At 47.1% G+C, this 21,919-nt stretch overlaps 1 protein-coding gene across 6 annotated transcripts in view; it reads right to left on the reverse strand.

Moving 5' to 3' along the window:
- LOC118505609 overlaps positions 1–21,919 on the reverse strand; it is a 73,490-nt gene that overhangs the window by 25,678 nt on the left and 25,893 nt on the right. For 3 of the 6 annotated variants that reach the window (XM_036041647.1, XM_036041646.1, XM_036041642.1), the window contains exon 2: positions 14,328–14,840. In XM_036041647.1, coding sequence (XP_035897540.1) covers positions 14,328–14,379 — 52 coding nt within the window. In that variant the 5' untranslated portion in view covers positions 14,380–14,840. The other 3 variants (XM_036041643.1, XM_036041644.1, XM_036041645.1) reach the window with 3 other exon arrangements.

Genomic DNA, 21,919 nt, shown 5'->3' on the forward strand with positions numbered 1-21,919 from the left:
CTTCGTGAAGGCCACGTTCCCGGCACCGTAACCGTCATGGTCAATGATTTTTGCACATTTAACTCGTGTATTTTGCGTTTCGGGGTATTTCTTGTTTCCTTCTGCTTCAGCGGGATGAAAGGCAACGGTATGGATTTCAAAAAGGGAAGCAATTTTGAAGGGAGAACCTCCTTTGCACCGTAAAGCTTATCATTTGCATCGAATTAAATAATAATAAAGAAATATTTGCCGTGGGGTTAAGAACCGATCGATTCGCAACATCGTCAATTTCAATCTGTCAATTTGAATTTTGACATCTGTCAGTAGGTAACATTTGGAAGAATCTTATGACCACGTAAATCCTCGTGAGTCTATAATTTACTAAACTACCCTCCATGCATCCTTGACACGCTCTCTCGCAATAAAATCCTTCAGCCTTTCTCCAATTTCCAGCCCCGCCGGTACCGATTACGCCGCGGAAATCATCTGCAGGCGTCAATGATTAACTTCTCAGGGGTATCCATTCACCGGCTGACCGCGAAAAACGGTGCAACAGGAGAAAGACGACTTCAATTCGTGTATTAACACACCCATCGGAAGCGTTGCAAGGTCTCCCGGTTCCACCTCTGAGTCGCCGAGTCTCACCGAGTTGCGGTTTCACTTTTACTGCTTTCATTGCACCCTGTTATTGTGCCAGTTTCGAGATTCCTATTTTTCCTCCATGGCACTTTGACTGGCAACCGCCTCCCCACCCGTTTTTCCTGTGCGTGACTGCACCGATTGCATCGATGTACAGGGTGGAATAATGCAATTCACGGTAGCATTGACGCATTGTCACACTGACGCTGCATGTTGGTAAAGCAAGTTTCCACCGATCCATCCATTGCATGGGTTCGACTCTGAAGATTTACGGCCCGATCTTGGCTGCTGGCCGTGTTGCTCTTTGACACCGGGAGTCGCATGCCAGGGTCTCGCCGCCCCAACTATCCGACAACTCGGGTAGTAGATCTTAAATTACATACCGAGCGCTGTACTGTCTGGTAACAATCCGTTTCCAACCATCCAACGCAATCGGCTGCAGGCTGAACCATAACCATAACGAAGGCGCAGGTCTCGGTGTCACCGAAATTACCCAATTTCTTCTACCACCACAACGTCTACCGCGTGTGTTTGTAATTGAGTAATTTCTCAACCATGCCCGCAGTGACCCACCCAACAACCTCCGGGATGCTGTGATCTTTCGCGTTGGGTCATTTCGGCCTCTGCGAACCCTTGACACCGTCCAAAGGGTCCTGACGACGATGGTCATAACTCTTTTTTACGCCTCATCAGGACATTACGCACTTACGGAACGGATTCGCACAGTCGTAATAGCTCGTTACAACAGCACCGGGGTGTTTCTTTTATTGCGGTGTTCCTTCCTCTCGCGTGCCCACCTTACACTCACCCATCATAGGAATTGGTTTCCTTCAACCTTCCACTGGCACACGAATCTTTCACAACTGGGCTTCGGTTGTGGTAATTAATCAAATTAGGGTGATGGGCGGCTGCCTAGACAAGACTGTAAAAAAAGGGCTGTTTTCCAGGCGCACAACTTTCGTCCAGCCCCCCAAAACGTCAAACCCGAAACTCCCGGAAGCAAGGTCTCTGGAGCTGAAAGACTTCATAAAATGGCCCAACACGGGTACAGTGCCGTAGTCCCACATCAAAATGCCGGGTTTGCAAAAGTCATTAGGAAGGAACATTTTGGGGACCATTTTTAATGCGTTCTGCCGCGTTGGCCGCTTTCGGCGAACAATGTCTTCCCGGGGCGAACGGTTACCAGTGTGACAGTAATTAAAAAATTACCACACCAGCACCGTCCCCGCCCCAGTTCCCTTCTCGCTGTGACATTTGAGGTTGACAGTAGAAATCCGTTCGGGAAGCGGAGGAGTGTATTGGCGTCGCACACCCGTCCAAAGCACTGGCCAAGCTAATCGAGCGCGACCATGTTTTGAGCCAGTTAATGAGATAAATGTAAAACCGAATATCTCTTCCCGGCCGAGAAAGGGAAGGGTCATGAAAAGACTGGTAAAAGTGTTTGAACGCCCAAAGGCGTTGGCTGGCCAATGTTAGGGGAGCCTTATGTCATGGGGCTTCGAAGACAGTCTGCCCGACGGGGGTTTCCGATGGCAGCGGGACAGGAGAGTTAATTACGTATCCTAACCAAATCACGGGTACATGTGTCATGAAACGTTTTAAAGTGTGTGTGTGTGTGTGTGTGTGTTGCAAGCGGCCCGTTTACATAGCGTCAGATATGAGTTTATGTCTTCCTAAATCATGTTTAATCTGCATGAAGATGGGGGAAAGGCACGTCGCGTGGCGAGTGTTCGTGCCGGAGATAATGAAATTTCATACTTGATACACCGTAAAACTTCGTTCGAAGCAGTAAAAGCAGTTAATGTAGGAAAAACCGTACACGGAGTTTTGGAGATTTTTGTGTTTGCGAGTGAACCATTAGAAGATAAATTCTTGATGCCGTAATAGACCTGCTCCCTGGCACTTGGAGCACCAAGTACGGGCCGATAATAGTTGTCACCTTTGAATGCTCTTAAGATGATGTCCACAGCTGAGCACCTCCTCAGGGGTGCCATTTTTATAGGCACCTTTGAGTTTGAGCCTAGCATTCGATTACACTGCTAATGGTGGAGTGCGCTGTCGGTATGTGGCAACAGACGAGATTCTATCAAAAATTCAAAAGCCTAAAATTACGGCTCGGCTGCATGAAGCGTACACACCAACAAACGGCAAAGTTACGCTATAAACCGGCGAACGAAGCCAAGTTCATTAAAAAGTCTGTCATGGAGAATGTAGATCAGTCCGAGAAAAAAAAAAAAAGCAAAAATTGCTAACAATCCACACATCTTGGCCAGACGGCTAACAGTAGCGGCAACGGTCATCATAATTGCAACGCTATCAACAGAGAGACAGGCCCTGTGCTGGCAGGCGAGAGGGCAGAGATGTAGTGTCTAATTTGAATACAAGGCAGCATACACACAGGCCAAGCATGGCCGCAAGGCAACTGATGCGATTACACATGTGCTGACGCTCGGAAGGCTCGTCCACATACCGTTAGCCTGTGGTCTAGTTCGGTTCCTTGAGGAGACCGACCACGAATACACACGTTGTTTAACGGTAAACTTCTGCCGTAACCTTACCGCCAGACCACTCCTTCAGCAGCGCCACGGATTTCCAGGCACCTGCAGTTGGTAGAATGAATTGGACAGCTTCTTTGAGAGAATGGCAAGCAGGCAAAGTAGGGGCCCACGTCGTGGCATGTCTGGATGGATGTAAAACTCAGCCAACTCAGCCGCCAAGAACGCTCTTCCCAACCCGAGCTCCCGAGAGTTGAATATGGTCGGTAATAAATTCAATCAATATTATTACCACACTGTTATACCAACCGAAGTACTACCGGCGAGATCGGTGCAGCGTGCAGAGGGAAGATGGTTGGTTTTGCTAGGCCTCATGCAAACCGACAGGCAAGTGAATGCTGGCAAAAGGATCAAGCTCAAAAGGTGACGGTATAGACGGTCGGTAAAACTTTATCACTGTACCGAGACTCGGTACCTTTGGTCAGTAGACTTCACTTTCCCCCGGCAAACATATATGCTGCAGTCTCGCCCTGATCCCTGTGAATCCTGCCTACATTGATGAGAAATTTATTCGACAAGGGGAGTTCCTTGCACAGACTGCTCTCGTAACCGGAAGCCTGCCCGGAATGCATGATGGATGCTGTAATGTGCCGTCAGGGTGGTGCTCTTTGTCCGCTGGCCATTAATAACAGTTCCCTCCCCCCCCCCCCCCCCCCGGACAGTATGGAACGGTTACGGCTCACAAATCCTTAACCAGACCACCCGGGATCGGGATGTTCTCGCCACCTCGCCCCGACGGTAAGTAACCGGCTTGTGTACCAAGAGTCCATTAGTGTGCAGTGGAAGTTCATTTCTGCATTTCACCTGCTCATCACATTTCACACGGTAATGAGATTATCTGCCCGTACCTGTAAGCGAGAAGCGAGAAAACACTGCTGGCAGGATTATTCAAAACACCGTTTGACAGTGCCGTATCCATATCAACATATTTGCCGAGTGCGGGGAGAGTTTTCATCTTACCGGGACTAATATTTGCTGAGCAGTTCAGGAGCAGCGTGGTCGGTACGGTAACGCCAGACAAATTCTCGTCTGTGTCTGCAGTGATACTTTGTAGAGCACGTTTGGTCTGGCATTATTTTAATACCACCTTAGTGCGAAAGGCAAGGATTCGTGAGGCGTCTCGGGAGCGGGGAGAAATTATTCTCCGCCAGGTACTATCAAACCCAGCTCGTCTCCATCGACAGTCGGAATTAAAGTTTCCCTGTGTGTGCGGGAACGGGAATGCAAACACGAACATTTGAACAAATGTGTTGATGATTGCCGGAGTGAAAGCATAAACGGTATAGCTTTGCTCCTTCACGCTATTCACCCACAAGAACCCTCTTATTGACAGTTCTGTTGAGTAGAAAGTAATTACCCTCCGATTGAAGCTCTTCCACGATTGGCCACTCAGCCAATCAGTGTGGTGTATCATTTTTCCGCACCATCTTCTGGCGGACGCGTTTTCTTTAGCGCTGTTCTGGGAGATAACTTTGTAACATTTGTACCATTCCGAGAAGAGCTAGTTAAAGCCACAATTGCAAAGCATTAATTGTGTTTTACACCAGTGATAGATATGAGCGTTTGAAGTGTTAATCTGTGTGTTAAAATGGCCCAGGAACTCTGGAAAGGAACACAAACACACACACACACAGAAGAGATTATCCTGAGCACGGTCTAAACCACATAATAAAACCCAGCACGTGACACGTTGAAAGCCAGTTTTACTCTGCTAATTAATCTGATTTATCACCTGTCACTCAGCGATCTGTCATCCCTACACATCTGGGTTCCCGGGAGAATCCGGACGAGCCATAGTTTTTGGGTCCAAAGAAGAAAAAAAAAACAATTGCACCCACAAAAAGCGATACGTCACGTGTGTACCCTTTGTGACATACGGTCTGATGATGGTTATCCATTTTATCGTAGGTGATTTGTTATTAGATAGCGCTTTTTTCTCCCTGCGAGTGCTCACGTCGAGTCCATAAAGGAAAAGCGACACCGTGCAGTAGTTGATGGTGGGCAATTAGTTTCCATTGAGATCTCGGCCCGACGTCAGACCGACCATCGTCGGCGTGCGGTCTAGTATCGGTTTTATTTGTGTTTTATTACCAAAAACTGATTGCTTCACGTCATTTGTGCTCGCCCATCCGATTCATCCTCCCGGCATCCTTCGCCAGTAAGGCGACCGACGGTGTGGAGATAGTTTTTGCTGCTTTTTTTTCCTGCGGATTCGCAGCTTAAGGCGTGTACGATGGTGGGCACGTTCGATTGCGTTGGATTTTTTTTGCTTCATATGGCCAAGTTGATTGATCGCTTTATATCGACGGCGAGTGGTGCGTGTGTCCGCTGCCTAATGGAGCACCTGTCAGACGTTCGGTGCGTTCGACAAAAGGCTTGCAGAAGTCCGTCGCCAGAAGGAGTGTGCTGTACACGCACGCGTTTGACTGGTGAGGAAGGCGGGCAAAACGGCTCATGTTTAGCAGATTATTTGTCCATTGTTCGACCGACCTCCCTTGCGCCGGGATTGCAGCGAAACAAGATTTTGTCCATTTTTTCCACTCTCTGCGAGTGTACTTGCCTACAGCAAATAACAATTTTACATGACAAACGATGAGCAATTGGGCCACCAACATGGGACAGCGTTGAACGATCGCCCTCGGAAGCGTCTCTTAATGATCCTTTCGCCAGGCCCACGTCTACAACACCATCCAACCGATATGAAAGCTTGATCAATTATCCTCAATTCACCGGTGCCGAAAACGGGACGTTCACTTTCGGGGAACGATATTCGCCGACAGTCAATCGGTGACCGAGATTCTCCGTGAAGAAAATGAGGTTAAAATGCGTACGAATTATTTAAGAAATCGCCAGGAAAAACAGCAAGCCGTTAATCCGTAATCACTCACGGGTGCGGTACGGTACCGTACCAGACCAGCAGGAATGTTTGCCGCATTTATAACGAGCTCCAACACTCGACAGGTGTGTGTGTGCAAAAAATCAAATCGAGCCTCATATCTCAGCTGCAATTAGAGCTCACCAAACACCCGAGCAACAGCCAGCATCGTTTGAAGAACACAAGCGAACAGAGAGAAGCGAAAAAAAAAGAGTTATGCATTTAATTACAGCCACGCATGAGGCTAACGTGCAGAGAGACCTTAGCATCCCCACCGCACAACTCCATCCAGGAGATGGAGATGAGAACGGCACACACTTGTTAAGATAATTGTGGACACTCGAGTCCGGGGAAAACCAGTTTACAAACCGCTCGATCGCACCCAATAAGCGTCGGCTGATAAATCACCAGTTTTGTACAATCTCACCTCGCGCCTAACCATTCGCGATGGCCGGCATACTACTTGTCTAATGCCTGAAGAGCTGGATCGGTCTTGTAAATAGAGACATGAGCGGGAAATTCGAACGCACATTATAGATATTCCACCGCCGAGCTATTATGGCTGTTAATTGCCTTCCATGGAGATACCGAGCGATGGTGTGAGCTGCCGAATAACGCTTGATAAAACCCAACTAAATCTTACGGCATGTGCCGCGGTAAAGAGACGTACGATGCACCATTCCAATCAGCAAAGCTGGTCTACAGAGACAGACCACCTGCCGGCAGGCATTCCGTACATCCGTGTGGCTGTTTCACTATTTGCCGATTACTCAAGTCAAGGTTTTGCGCAACCCGAAAGTCTTCGAAACAGAATTACGGTGGAGTGAAAGACGACATGCGTCCTGTAAACTTCCGAGTCCGATGACTAATGGAGACGATATTTCCAGATCATCCTGCGTTCCCTGACCAGCAAGTCTCCAGAGTGAAAGCGACAATATGACGCCGTGTTTGTGTTCGATTATCTTCCAATGTTCATCTTCCGGTGACCGACCACGGCAATGGGCTGGAGAGCAAGCAAGACTTGTTTCTTGGTTGTCTCGCTCAAGTGCAATCGGCGATGACTTGAAAAGCCCGCCGGGAACGAAGCTCGGAGAGGAGATCGAAAGCGGTTTAAGCAAACCACCGGGGGAATCGATTTTACGACTTTCACATTTTACGTTTCATCCAGCAGCATCCGGCCCGTCCACCGGGAGGATTTGAATACGGGATTTTGTGGTCATTCGGTGGGACGTGCTGTAATGCCCTGGGTTTCGGTTTCGGTAGCATCAAACGGTCGCGTGTATAGAAAAACTAGGAGCAAAAACAAAAGCCACACTCCAACGCTCCGTCTTGTCTCGCGGTAGCGGTTTGCCGCATGCTGCCCTTTGTTTGACAGCCGAAGGTCCCCCCGGTGATCTATTGTGTTTGGTGTCGAATGCCGTCCTCAAGGTATGCTAGTCCGGGCCGGCTTCAACGGTGCTCCAATTAAAATCCTATTAAGATACGATCAGTTTCTAGCGAGAGAAATTCATTGAGCTACGCAGAAAAGCGATCCGAATGGAACTGTGTACGCACAACACGCTGCTAATGACCTGCAACGTACTGTACCGCGAGACGTTCCGTCAGTTTTCCGTGGATTCCGGTGGTTGGTTCGTGCACGGTACAGCAACACCTGTACTCCACCTGAAAACCTTCCCTTCCACAGGTTTCTCCATCCGATTGGCAGTCAAGTTCACCACGTACACAATCGTAGGCCGGCCGTTAGCAGGTCTCGGTCATGGATGAAATCGAATTGGGATGATTCAGCTCGTTTGAAGCATCTGCGAGCGCCGCCGGAGACGGAGCACAAATGTTTATCTAAAATCAATTTTTGGAGCCACCTCCAATGATCAAATTACTACCGTTTTTGGAATGCTTTTGTTTTGTTTGCTTCGCGGCTCGGCCAATGGCTCCTCCACGTCCCCGTCCCCTGGTAGTGGTCGGTGGCATCGGAAATCGAACGCTCGCCGATACGCATCGACGCCACCGGCATTCCAATGCCGTGCGGGCCTTTGGAGCGCTTTGTGAAAATTATACCATCCATCTATCACAACGAGCCGGATCGTTTTGTTTTCCAAACATGGACGTAGAGGCGTAGCGGCTCTTGGAGCCCAGAAATTGGAGCAACCTCCCTCCTGCGGAGAGAACTTCCAATTAGATACAGTTACCAAAATATACAAACAATTTCGATCGCTATCTGGCGTGAAGCTCTGGTGGAAGTAGCTTTAAACTAGAACGTGAGCGTAACGGTGAGCAAGTGGTTACTCTAGACACTTCAAATTACTCCAAATATATAGCCGACTGAGGTTTGGAGTTCAATGAGCATCTATTTCCTGGCTTGTTACGGACCCTTTCAAGTAGCTCTCTACCGAGAATTAGCAACGATAGCTAGAGATCCCAATCGTCCAAGCCATCTTACAGCGTCCAATAAACCTCCATTCGGTAAGTAGAACAGGTAGCGAGTCATAAACAAAAAGTGAATGTTGTTTTCTCCACCCAGCTGGCGCAATTGGGAATTGTGCAACGCTCCTGGGAGTGGTCCAGGAAAGATGTGAAGTTGCAGAGAAAATCCGCACCAACCCGATGGAGGTCGAACCGTGGACAAATTAAAACCCGCTTAATGCATTGGGAAAATGAAAGGGAAATGAGTGCACTTACCTTTCCCAGCGTCCCGTTTTTGTTTATTATTTACAATCAAGTGCATACCACCCGTGATCGGTCGTTGCTCACCGTATCAAACAACCGTATGGTGAAAGGCCACAGCCACGGCACAATCACACTGAATATCTGGGCCATCACTTTCATTGACGCGATGTGATCATGGCTCGGCCACTCAAGCGACTTTCATTTATCCGGTGTACGGGCCGGAAGACATCAGACATGTGAGAGGATGTTGGCGCTATAATATCCACGAACGCTTTCTGCACCTCTCGAAAGCTGTCCCTCGCTCGCTTCTCCAATTCAGACGTTCAGTAACCGCAAACGTATGTGTGTGTATCATCGGAGCAATAGAAACATGCGTCGAGAAAAAAAAACAACAAACATGCTTGCGTTAAATAATTTCGTTTTCCCTTTCGTTACATTCCTTCCACAACGCAACAGTGCCATTGCACGCACCGAGATTAAGATCTCCACAAAACCTCCGCCGAACGAACCTCGGAACCTCTCCACGGGGAACTACTGCTGCAGACACACACACACACGATCATTGTGCGGAGTAGTTACAGCAACAGTTGATCTCTCACCCAGTTCCCAATGCGAGTCGAGCTCACACACAGGTTGGTAATGAAAGTAGAGCTAGCTGTGAAGGTCTCCGAAGTGATCGTAATGAAGCGTTCGATAAGTCGGTGGAGGTGCCAGCTTAGTGTATCATGGCGTGCGTACGTATCGCACACACACACTAAGCTGCTAAGGTTGGGGATCACTGCATCACCCCGGTCAAGATGGTGGAACACACGATAGTCTACAGGTGGCCGGTACTCGCCCGCTTATTATCGGTGGTAGTGGTGTTACGGGTCGAAAGGCACGTAACCACCTACAACACGCTGTGGTGCGATATACTTGATAGTAGCAAACACACAATTAGTTGTCCTGTCACTAGAACCACAGCAACGTCTCAATTGCTACTGTAGCGGGGTAATTAGCGGTGGAACTGTTTCAAATCGGAACACATCCCGCTAGCGGATGGTGAGAGACCCAGAGACAAGATACCCGAGATAAGCGAAGACGCGACATGACGAAACCACCAATTTGTCAGCGCACTGTCACCAAGACCCGTGCAATCGTTCGACCCATCTGCACTTATCCATCAACCACCAGTAGTAGCTACTTATTGGCACACTTCGTTAACCATCCAAAATGGACGACGAGGAGACGACTCGATGCCGACGGCAAACTTGGTGGATGGTCGATTCGCTCGGGTGACGCTCGGTCGTATGGCCGGCGAGTTTGACGCAACCAGTGACGGTTCGTATCGCCGACTGCTCCATTTCGGAAGCACCCAACTATAACCCGTGTAGCGTGTTTCGGGCTGGAAGTAATCGTTTAGAAACCGTTTTCTAACCTTTCCCAACCTGCTGCCAGCAAATGAACCGTAGTGGTAGTAGACTGTAGTGAACGACCTTGCCGAACATGTGCGATTAGAATCAATCGGAGGCACAAAGGCAGCGCCGCTTGATGTCAGCAAGTCTCAATGGACGCGACGGCCATTCAGGAGCGTTTCTACTGCTCGCGTCAAATGGATGTAAATTTAATTTTATCGATTTTCGAAAGCTCGCTGCTCGGGGTTCACCTCTGGTCCACCGTGTGGTCGCTAGAATCGATCGTAAATGTTGGTAATTTATACGCGATTTAATCCATGGGAAAATCATTTGGACATCCGGACAGTTGGAGAGGTGAGGACCAGGAATGCGTATGTGCTCCGTCCTACCTTTTTTTTTCTCTCAAATGAAATCAAACATTTGTCTTCGCACTGCACACCTTCGACAGAATCAATTCAAATCCACCTTGTGAGATCGGTCTTCGGTGACCGAGAGCACCCACCGAGAGCGGCTGGCAGCGATGTAATGAAAATGTTATTTTATGGATTGAGCCAACAACGCAAAGCTATAAAAGGCACACCGTAGCTGTGGACCGAGGCAGTGAAGCAAACAAAAAAATCCCAGGACTGAGTGCCGATGGCGTAACGACGCCAAGGATGTAGCCAGAGAGCCACAGGAATCGGTTGCGAAAACCTCACCCTACCTTAGCCCCGTCGTTTTATTTTCTGTGAGCGCTTAGCCGATCTAGGTTTAATGGCTCTATGCAAATGGTTATTGCGAATCATCCCATGCGCGCTCCTCCTGTTCGAATGCTATCATTGCAATGCGCATTGTTGAAGCTAAAATATGGAACTGCTGCAAAGCGAAGCTTCACGCTCGATAAAGCGTCCAAACAGTGCTGCTAAAGCGTGATTTAAAGTTCGCTCCCAGCGATACCGCTTAGGGGTTCAATTCCTATTTTTTTAAGGGCTACACACATAAAACTGATGCCCTACAAAGACAGCAAAACAACCAAGTGGGCTATGTAATGATTTGATGTGCTTTTTTTAATTACCTCTAAATCGATAAAATTCCCCCTTTTGCGAAACAAACGATCCATTCAAGCCGGGGGTTTGATTTGATAGGAGAATGTCCATTTCATTTGCCTCTTTGGCGGCCATTAATTTCCCCATCGGTAATCAGTTGGAAGCTCTCTCAACGCCATCTAAACGCACCGAGAGCATCACATGACACCGTTCGGTTCGGTTGCTCTTGGTCTCAAAGTCAGGTCTGGTCTTAATTAATCTTGCATTAGGCCTGCATTTACTGGGGAAGTACCGACCGACCGCGCAAGGCTACCGAAGGTTACACCCGATGCACTGCGCCAAAGGTGCTTAGACCACAGCTGCGTTGGGTGGGAACGAACATCCGACAAACCGCGACTCGGAATTGCGTAGGCTTGGGTGGGTGCTGGCGTGCCCCGGGTTGCGTCGGTAAGGGCATCGGTAAGGTTCATCGTTGCAAAACATTGTGTGTGGTGCACGCCGGCTGTACTTGAAAAACACGCACCCACACCGAGAGATATGCGAGTGCGAGTGTGAGTATGGGAATGATGTTTCACTTTCTATTGGTAGTATGCCGAGTGGGATGAGAAGTAACGATAGAGATTTCAATCCCCATACCGATAAAACACAAAAAAGTAGCACTCTGTAGAAACTAATCAAGCTTAGACCATAGAAAACAGATCAACGAAATAGAACTGATCACATGAAAGTCCGAACGAGAGAAAAAAAAGCTTGATCTCGACTCGTAAAGTTCAATATCAGTCAGAAAATAGTTGTACAGTGAAAGAGAACAGAAAAAAATGCAATTTATTTAAAAATCAAATTCTTTATCGATTTCCCAATCAAAATCATAATAATGTTAGAAGCTATTCTCTGGCACTTTAATGTACATTGCCGATTTCGATTTGTTTCCTCTGACGAAGACACTAAAAGGACCGATGAAGTTCGTATGACCTTTAGCTTAATTAATTTTATGTATTTTTGTTTAATCTGGTATAAATAACACACTCTGGCTACAACCATAACACAATTAGTTTTCAGCAGAAAAGCATTTTAATTCTGGATAAAAATTATAAGAGCAATCGAATATACCAGGGATAAAGTGCAGTTTCGAGGCGGCCCGGAGCCGAGGCGAAAACGGCACAGGTCTTCACATGGCAGGACCGGAGTTCAAATCCCATCCAGACTGCCTCCCCGTACGCAGGGCTGACTACTTTGCTAAGGGTAAAATCAAGTCACAGAAAGCCATAAATGGCAGGCCGAGACCTCTCGGGGTTGTAGTGCCAAGGAAGAAGCAGAAGAAGGTGCAGTTTCAGTTAAAGAACGAAATGCCTTCCAATTTATATGCATTCTAAATTATTTTGTAAATAAGATGTAAAGCCTTATGGTTAACCGTCCCTGATTGAAAAAAATGTAGAGTCTGAGAATTGAAAATTTTGTTAATGAAGAGTTTCGTGAAGATCCCGTTAATAAAATTTACATCTTTTTATCAACTGCTTACATTTATTATTTCTAATTCAAAATACCCGGTTCATACCACAAGAGAAAAACCTGGTCTTAATAACTGAATAGAAAAAAATCTTAAAGGGCGCTTTTATTCAATATTTATCCTTTTGCAAGTGCTCAAAATGTATTTCTATCGAAAATACTTATAAGATTTCAAAAATAACCCGTTACGGGTTAAAATTGTGCACAGTGCCAAACACGGTCGTTTCAGTGTAAACGACCAATCAATTTCCGAAGAGGAAAGCAATTTTTCATCGTAAATCAACATTTCCAAAGCACGCCAACACAGATGACATCCCGGGATCGTTGCATTATCCCTTTTGTCACAAAGTCTTAGTTTTCACTGTCTCCAAGACGCGTCCCACTAGTGCCCTCTTCGAACAAAAGCCTCCACCGAACGGAAAATGGCCAATCTTCTGTCGGATGCGATGGGTAAGCGTGTGGAAAATGGAGAACGAACGAATGAACGAAAAAAAAACAACCAACGACAATATACTTTGAAAAGAAAATGCATTACCCGAAAAGACGCATCGGATAAAAGTATGAAGGCGGACAGAACAACACAAAAGCCGTGTGTTGTGCTGCAGTTGATGCACATAAAGCACATTCACCCAACCCGGGTGAATTGGGTGAGTTGGTCGGAAAATGGATGCGAATCATTTGATGCTGCGAAACAACAGACACATCACACGATGCTGATAAAAAACCTGGGGTGCGAAATGACACGCAAACACTGCACTCGAAAGTAACTCAAAGCATCCGAAAACAATGTGCGCCAGCGAAAGGAGGACTGTGCGAATGAGGAGCGAACAACAGGCTGCCCGACACTTTTGCATGCTAAATCGGCGCGAGTGCAAAGTGCAGCGAAAGTGTGTGTGTGTGCAGTTAGTTTGAAGCCTTGGTGGTGTGAGCACCCACTCCCGATAGTGTCGCAGTGTGGAGAGGAGAGAACAAGTGCGGTGGGTGAAGCCGGGTAAGTACACAAAATCAGTCGGCAAACGAGCAGGAAAGCATACTGTTAGTGGCACGGGCGAGTGTCCTGCGAGGCTGAGCTCGTTGCCATGCACTGGATGCGGGCGTTGGTGTCGCCGGATTAAGGTTAGCAAAGCAGTAGTCTCCCGGTTCCGAAAAAGCATAACCCATTGTTAGAGAAAACCGGATCCTCGGAATGGTTGCTGTAAGCAGCAGCAGCAGCAGCATTTGAAGTAGCATTCGCAGGAAGGAAGTTCATCAGGAAGCAGCCGAATGAGCCGAGCGCTGGTGCGGAACGTCACCTCGTCGCACGCAGCGGGCAACTTCTCCACCAAAGTATGCAATCCAACAGTAGAAACACACAAAAACCCATCACCATCAAAGAGGCCAGAAAAGGGGGAAAACACGGATGTCCTGCGACAAAGGAACGCAACTGTCCCAACGCTTCGGCGAATAGGATCGCTGCGGGATACTCTACTACTACTACTTGCAGGGGCAGGATTGGAACTGTCGGTCCAGTTGGTATGGATTTGCTTCACAGATGGAGTCCCAACATTGGTTGGGACGTCGTCTCTATGGGAACCAGAACTTTGGGAGATCTTCCCACGATTCGTAATCGACACTGGCAAATGGGCAACACGGGTTAGGGGGGAAACACAGAGCGGGAAGGAAAAGAAATAAAATTGGAACGTTTACTTACAGAGAAAGCAGAACGCGAACAGGGCAAAATTTAGCACTCGGAAACCATTCATCTTGGATGTGTCGTTGTGTCTTTTTCTGGGTTGCGTCTCGTGGACTGGAGTTTGCTGATGAGAACCGGATGCTGGGATGCAGAAGCCCCGCTGTCAGAGTTTGCTGGAATCCGACTGATGTGAAAATCCCAAACACCCAAACACTCTGCCTTCTTACACCCAAGTACAAACACTTCTGTCACGCGGAAAACACGCGTTAGTAGATACTGATTATGGATGTGTTGTAACTGCCACTAGAGGAGAGAATCACTTCCTTATCTTATGCCCCCACACACTTTCTTCCCTACATTCACTTCAACTTCACTTTTGACACTTGCGTGACACTCGCGCATCCACTATCGCACCACCAACACATGCACACCTATTGCTAGCATTTAAAGATACGGATCGATTACTTTCTCGAACGCTTCGCACCAATCGAGGACGCACTGTTTTGATTTTTAATGCAATATTTCTCTAAGCTGCAAACAAAAACAAAACAAAAACAAATCGCTTTAAACATTGGGTCAACAAAATTTCTACAAACTGTTTTGCATATAATGCGCTCTCTTTTTCGCAACGCTGCAAACGCTCTCTCTCTCTCACACACTCTTTCTCTACGAAGCGTTTCTGGTGTGGATATGATTTGCATAGGAATTCTTCGGCGTGGATTCCGATTCCGCACACACCCAAATAATGCAGCGTTTTCACTTTTCACACCTCTCACTTTGTGCGCCGATCGGCGGTAGAAACTGAAACGAGACGAAGAAAACATGGGAAGAATTATTAGTTTTAGTTGGTGGTTGGTGGTATATTAGCTTCCTCTTCCACGACCGTGAAACTAGGTCACAATCTTACGGCTATGGACGGAACAGTGAACAATGCGTTTGCCGATTTCGTCACGTCGCGAACTTTTACTTCCAGTGACAGTTGTACGAGGCTACGACCCACACGCGCACACCCGATGACCACGAACCGATGCGTTCGAGCTCTCACTGACGACTGACCGGCTGCGATTACTCAACATAACACGAGGGAACGTGTTAGCGTTTCCCACTAAGAAAACCGGTCCGTCCAGGTCATCGTCTTCGGTCGTAAAACAAGTGTGGTAGATCCGGCTATAATCTACCTCTTGCCTCCTTCGGATTCGGATGCAGTAATCAACCGGAAAGGATGCATTCACAGCGGGGAAGCGAAATTACACCCAAGGGGCGTGAGGACCGTTTACGGCGGTGAGTTTAGTCAACCGAAAATTACAGTCATCGAAAATCGCAGCGATACATAGGTGAATCACCTCACAAGATCGCTCGTTGCGCTGATCATGATCATCTCTACAGCCGTCATCTAATGACGGCCGGCCACACTCACGAGGCGGATACGCGCATCTCCCATCTCCAATCTGGTTTGTGCAGGTTGTGAAAGTTTCTGATAGGCCGGGAGGAAATGATTGATTAAGCCACTTCTTGCTTCAGTTTCTTCGTGTGCTTTTGCTTCGTTTCGAGATACACCCAACAAACACTGAAGATGTGCTTGAGGTTCACCTCTCGACAAGTTTTCTTCGCAGCATAAATACAGGCTTGAGGACGCTGTGAAGTGCATGTAGTGTCTATTGAGTTCTCAGCAAGAAGTGCGGCACGTAAATGGTACCCTGCTCCGAGGGGCCGTTTGGTAAACGGGAAATCGGTAGTTTTCTGATCTCGGGGGATAAGAAAGTATCTTAGGAGCTCCCCACGTTGGATGCCTTCGATTGGGGCGGATATCTCTTGTTTGCGGAAGTTTGCCGCCCGTCAAGAAGCCGAAAACACTTCGAAAGTAACCTTAAAAGTGTAGCTTGCACCAAACAAAACTCACCCTAATCGTTCCCTACAACAATCAAGAGGTATAGAAACTAGTGAGGCAAGTAAAAAAAAAGCAAGCACACCATTGATTCTACCGAGACCGGACATCTTTGTTGCTGCTGCTTTGTCTTCATCCTCTGCTCTTCTCGACTAACGGTGCCCAACACGAATGGTTACCGTTACAAAAACAGAACATCCTGACACTAGAACGGTACGCAAGATGTGGGAATAGTACGAGACCCTGGTAGAACTTGGTAGAATTGTTGAACGGGAGAGGGAAAAAAATAATAATAAATGGCCTATTTCGGTCACACTGCCAACAGCATCCGGAGGCGCTTCTATTCCACACCGGAAAAAGGCACTTCATAGCCGATAGCTGCCGATCTACGGTGGGGCAGCAAACGGTCGGCCTGAACTAATAGAAAAAGGCCATTTTTTAGCAATTGATTGAGCTGAATAACATCCCCAGAATGGTGGCGTCACTCGTGCCAAAGGGCGTCACAACGCCATTCTTTTTTATTCTCTCTTTCTATTTTCCTCTTCTTATCTGTCGGCTCGTCGATGGACGGCCTCATATCTACAGTAACCTGGTATAACCGGGGCACGGGGTCCGGGATCCGGAAATGGTGACAATAATACTGGCCCTGGTGCGGAAGCGAAAGAACGTGCGAAAGAACCATCATCATCCTGTCCCAGTCGAAGAAAGCAGATTTGCAAGATCGGTTGGAATCCCCTAAACCTCAATGCGCCGTTCCGTTGCAGAACCGTGCCTCCCCGGGAGTGTTCAGACGACGGATGACACATTTTTATCGAAGATCGTATCTCGGGCTCTGTGTGTGTGTGTGGGTGAGAGTGTGCTGTATAAACGAGGACACAAAAAAATGGCACATTCTGGCTCACACCAACGTGGACTACGTTGTCCCCTCAGGGGGTTGGTTATCCTTTTTTTCCCCTCTTAAAGAGACACTGAGGACGGGAATTGGAGGACACTTTCAGGTCTGTGTGTTTGTGAGGGTGTACTGAAACGGTGAGCAATCAAACGGTCAACTGAAGATGTTAATCGCTTCTCCGGAGGGTGCAAAAGTGGTAGAATTTATTGAAAACTCTTCTGATGCTTATCGCGAGTGGATGTGGAATTTTATTTTTGGTGGACAAAAAAAAAGCAAGCTGAACGTTCACCGTCAGCCAATTGAAAAGGCTGATTCGTGGCTGAAGATTATAAGTGGACAGTTTACATCAATTCATAGTGAAGTTGACAGTTTTATACGGTCAGCAGGATCCATTTACGGGCGACAAACAATCGACTTTTATGTGTTTTTTTTGTTGTTGGAAGGTTGCATTTGATGATCAGGCCACGTCGAGTTTAAGGAACAATCAAGATATTAAGGAAGTGGAAAGAAAAGGTTGAACGGTGCCATTCTTATGAAGTAACTATGATTTGACAGATCGGACCAGTCAGATTAAGACCAAGTCTATGTAGTACTTGCTGACTCGTCTATTGTCTAGTCATTCGCAACTCCAATTGCATTCTTAAAGTGGAGCTCTGGCACTTTGAAATAATTGGAAAGAGGTTTAAAAATGTAAGTAACAGATTCGAGGCATACTATCGTGCCTATGCCCTTTCTTTATAGCAGATTATCTTCCAATATAGCAGCCATTAAATCGAAGCGTCTAAAGCATATTCTGAAAGAACATTCAAGGACACTTTAAATACTAAGAATACTACAAAACCTTCAGAATTTCCCTTCCAGTATTAATTTGCTAGTAAATCCGGTAAGCTATGTCGTACAGATTTACTCCTTCTATCCTTTGAGCCTAACGACCGTGTCAGCTTTAACTTAATGGAAATATTAAATTCTCTTAAAAATATGTTTCACACTCCCAAACCTCCCCTAAAACAAACCAATAAACAAACGACCAACACTATATGGAAATAGTTCCACATCCCATAAACCCGACCGTCCCGATGTAATAAGCTCAAAATTCGTCTTCAACACGCTCCTTTTCTGTATCTTTCGCTTAACCACATTTTTACTACCACATGATACCGTCTTTTGCATTTTATCCTTTAATTTCGCATAGGATCTTCCTTGCTTCTTCGGCAGCTCAAGGGAACAACTATTTTTTCTTCTCCTTGTCACTCCCAAAACCCCAAGTCATGATGGTACCCCGGGCACGGGTTTATTGAATTAGAGATAAAACAGAACAACGGCCCCTTAATATTTGCTTTCCGCTGGGCCGGGCTGGTCCAGAACGTACCAACAACACCCACGCAGCATTGTTTTTGGTGGACAGCAAGAGCGAGTGTATTTGTATTGCAAAGCAAAACAAAAAACAAAAACCCCAAAGGCCCTTTTTTTTTGGTGGGGGACGACGACTGATGTAAATTTATAAAGCCCACGAAACCATTCGGTCAAGTTGGAGCTTTTGCTTCGTTCGTGGTTTCGCGCAAAACGGTAAAGTTCACCAGTCGAACGGTGCGTGACGGTCAAGTTGAAAAAAGACTGCTCCGTCCCTCGAGCCAAAAACCAGCTCGGGGAAAAGATTTTTCCTTCGCTTTGCTCTCATCTAAACACACTACGGGGAGCAATTGCTGGTGTGTGTGTGCCCTTGAAGTTTCTTAATTCTTCTTTATATCTTCGCCCGTTTCGGTGCACAATTCGGTGGCAAATTATTTAAATTAGAAGAAAATTTCTTCCCCGCCAAAAAGAAGGAAAAACTACGAAAATCATCCCACTGTCACAAGCGGAACCGAACACGAAAGTTGTGCCAGAAGTCGGAAGAAATTTGGGGCAGAAAAACGAAATCCCTTCCGAAAAACCTGAAAAAGGTGAAACGACACACCGCTGTGATCTAACGATAAAATGGGTTAACGCATTACGCTTCAAGGCTTTTTTTTCGCCGGGTTCGCTCCAAGGACGAAAAAATGCGAATGGACCATTTTGAACCGCGGACCAACGGGCAGCCCAGACCCGGGCCGGGTTTAACATTAGAAAGCCATTTCGCTTCCGTTGATCATCAAAGCCTTGTGCGATGTGCTTCCGGATCGATAAATAACTTCTGCCAATTTCTAATTGATCGACTCAGGGGGGAAAACGTCATTTTAATAATGACATCCTTTTGTGTGGCCTTTTTTTTTTTTTGATAGCGTAATGTCAAAATGATGATGATTTAAAAATAATTTAAATATTTTTTTGATATTCTGCTGCAGCATTCTTCCCTTCCTATTATCGACGGTATTTTCTTCCAGCCCAAATAAATTGAATCACTCCCGGCGCAGTGGAACAAGTTGCCAAAAATTAACTCACCAGAGATGAAATATTTATTGCAATTACATGTCCATCTTGCTGCCCACACCGGTCCATCTACGCAAGCATTTTTTTTCTTTTTTCTTTTTTCTTTTTTCTTTTCTTTTTTTTTTTTGTTGGCCGAGTGGGCAGTAATTTAATTTTCCCTTATCAAAATACATCCAAAGGACGCCGTGGCACCAACGCGTGTGTCCCTTTTGCGAAATCTGGAATGGCCGAACGCGAACGCGCTGCATTATTCAAATGGACCAACAACCTACGCTAGCCTCCCCCTCCAAAAGTTATGCAAAACAGTATCAGAATGGAAGCCGTTAAAATGAAGCCAAGAATGTTTTTGCTGAAGAAGATGCTTCGGTTCTTGCTAGCGCGCGCTGGAAGTTGCGCAGGGTGGCATTAAACACGTTGGCTTCCGAGTGTGATTCCAAGCGGCTTGGTGGACGTCATTTTTTTTTTTCCTTGGTCTTGGATTGCGAAATCTCTCCCAAGGTATTATATTGTGTGCACCTGGCCGAAAGATAACGGGAGCTAAAAATAAACGCTTCTGCTCGATACCCACACAGAAAGCTCATTTCGTTTCGTTCTACACGCGGTTCCTTTCGAAACGCTTCTCATGATACGCTTTAAGCACCGCCGTTCGAACCACCTTTAGCCCCGAACCACGCTTAAACGCTCCATTTTGGGTGAACATGAGCATGTGTGTGTAGGGGCACGCACACCAAAAATTTAAAGCTAAAAATTATGATGAAACAATAATGATTCGCTGGTACGTTAAAGGCGGCCGGCCCGGCAAATTCCAACACACGTGCGCACACGCGCGAAATAAAAGGGCTGCGAAAACCCCGAGGACCGAATACTATTAACATCCACACTCCACGTACCCCGGCCGAGGCAAGATACCGAGAATAACCAAAAAACGGCGAAAATTCTAAAAAATGCTCCCCTTCAAACGCCTGCAAGACGGCTAACTTTCTGCCAGCCTGCGAATGGACATGAATGGTGCCGCAGGCAGATTCTTCACCAACCAGCTGCGAAACAAAAACCGCAAAAAAAAATGGAGACTAACATTGTAGAGCCCGGGGCTGGACCCTCCGAAGGGTACTTCCGAACTCTTCCATCCTCCCCCCTGAATAAAAAAAGGCCGGTAACGCACGAAACATTTGCACACACCGCCTTTCCACTACCCCCAAAACCCTCCGACAAGGGTAAACTTTCACACGGAGCCAAGGAGTAGTATGTGCTCTTTCGGAGTCTCGCTGGTCCACGCTATTTTGCATTTCCGCATGTCGCTTTCGGACGTGAGCCTTTTTTCGCTGAACCAAACCCGCCACTGTAGTTGCCCGAATGATAATCACATGCAAATTAGTTTAAGACAGCCGTGCGCCCGAACGTCCGCAATACGCAAAGCAGGCGTACGGTGAAGGATGGAGACGGGGTCGGCGATGGAGGTAGTTCCAGAGACTCCTCCGTCCAGTCCGGCAGGGATGATGATGTAGCGGTTTTTCTATCGCTTTCTTACACCAACTTTCGTGGACGAAAAGTCCTGGACGGTGCAAGCTTTTGTCGTTCTCGAGCACTGCTCGACGAGTGTTTTAAGGGACCGGGACAGATTGGACAGTTTTTTGACATTGGAGTTGGAGTTGGTGGAGGATGTGTCGAAAATCAAAAACTGACCCACTGCTCTTTTCGGTAAGCGACTGGGACCTGTGACTGGGTGAAAGTGCTGATAAGCAGAGCGAGAAGAAGGATGCTCTACGGGGTTTTTGGGAAGCAGAGTGGACACCAATTAGTATGGTGGCCTTGCTGCCGTTGTGGTGCGTGCGTAAAGTGTGTTTGGGATCCGGAACGGATGCCGATTTAGCATTGTCATGGGTGATGGATACGAAAGTAGGCCGGCCGGACAGATATGCAGATACGGCTGAGCTCCAATGCTCTGGACGGCGAGAGCTAGTAGCAGCCGAACATTCTGTCCCTCACGGCATCAAGTGTCAGCCATATTGGACCCAAAATCACACTATTATTTTTTGTGAAAATTGCCAAACATATTTCCTTGGTGCACTCGTCTAGCGTTTTCCGAAAACGATTGGAGCGTACTACTGCCAGCAATTCAAACAGTCTATCAATTATACATTACCTTTCTACCACGTTCGCGGGAGCTCCAGCTTCAGACAGCTTCACGTATTCTGGACGCGCACAACATGCAGCTGCACGTCATTCCATTTTCCACCCCCATTATCTACAATGCAATTGTAGCTCCCGGGCTGGCCGTCGAAAATGTCGATCCGGCGAGAGCGGCGAGAGCCCGGTCACATTAATATGCCCTGTGCACCGTGCAAACGACGAGTGCATGCTTATGTTATAGAATTGTATCGGCACACAGCTACGTGGCTGCCGCTGCAGCACGGGCCGGGGAAAATA

The sequence above is a fragment of the Anopheles stephensi genome, chromosome 2 (genome assembly GCF_013141755.1).
Source record: "Anopheles stephensi strain Indian chromosome 2, UCI_ANSTEP_V1.0, whole genome shotgun sequence".
NCBI lineage: Eukaryota > Metazoa > Arthropoda > Insecta > Diptera > Culicidae > Anopheles > Anopheles stephensi.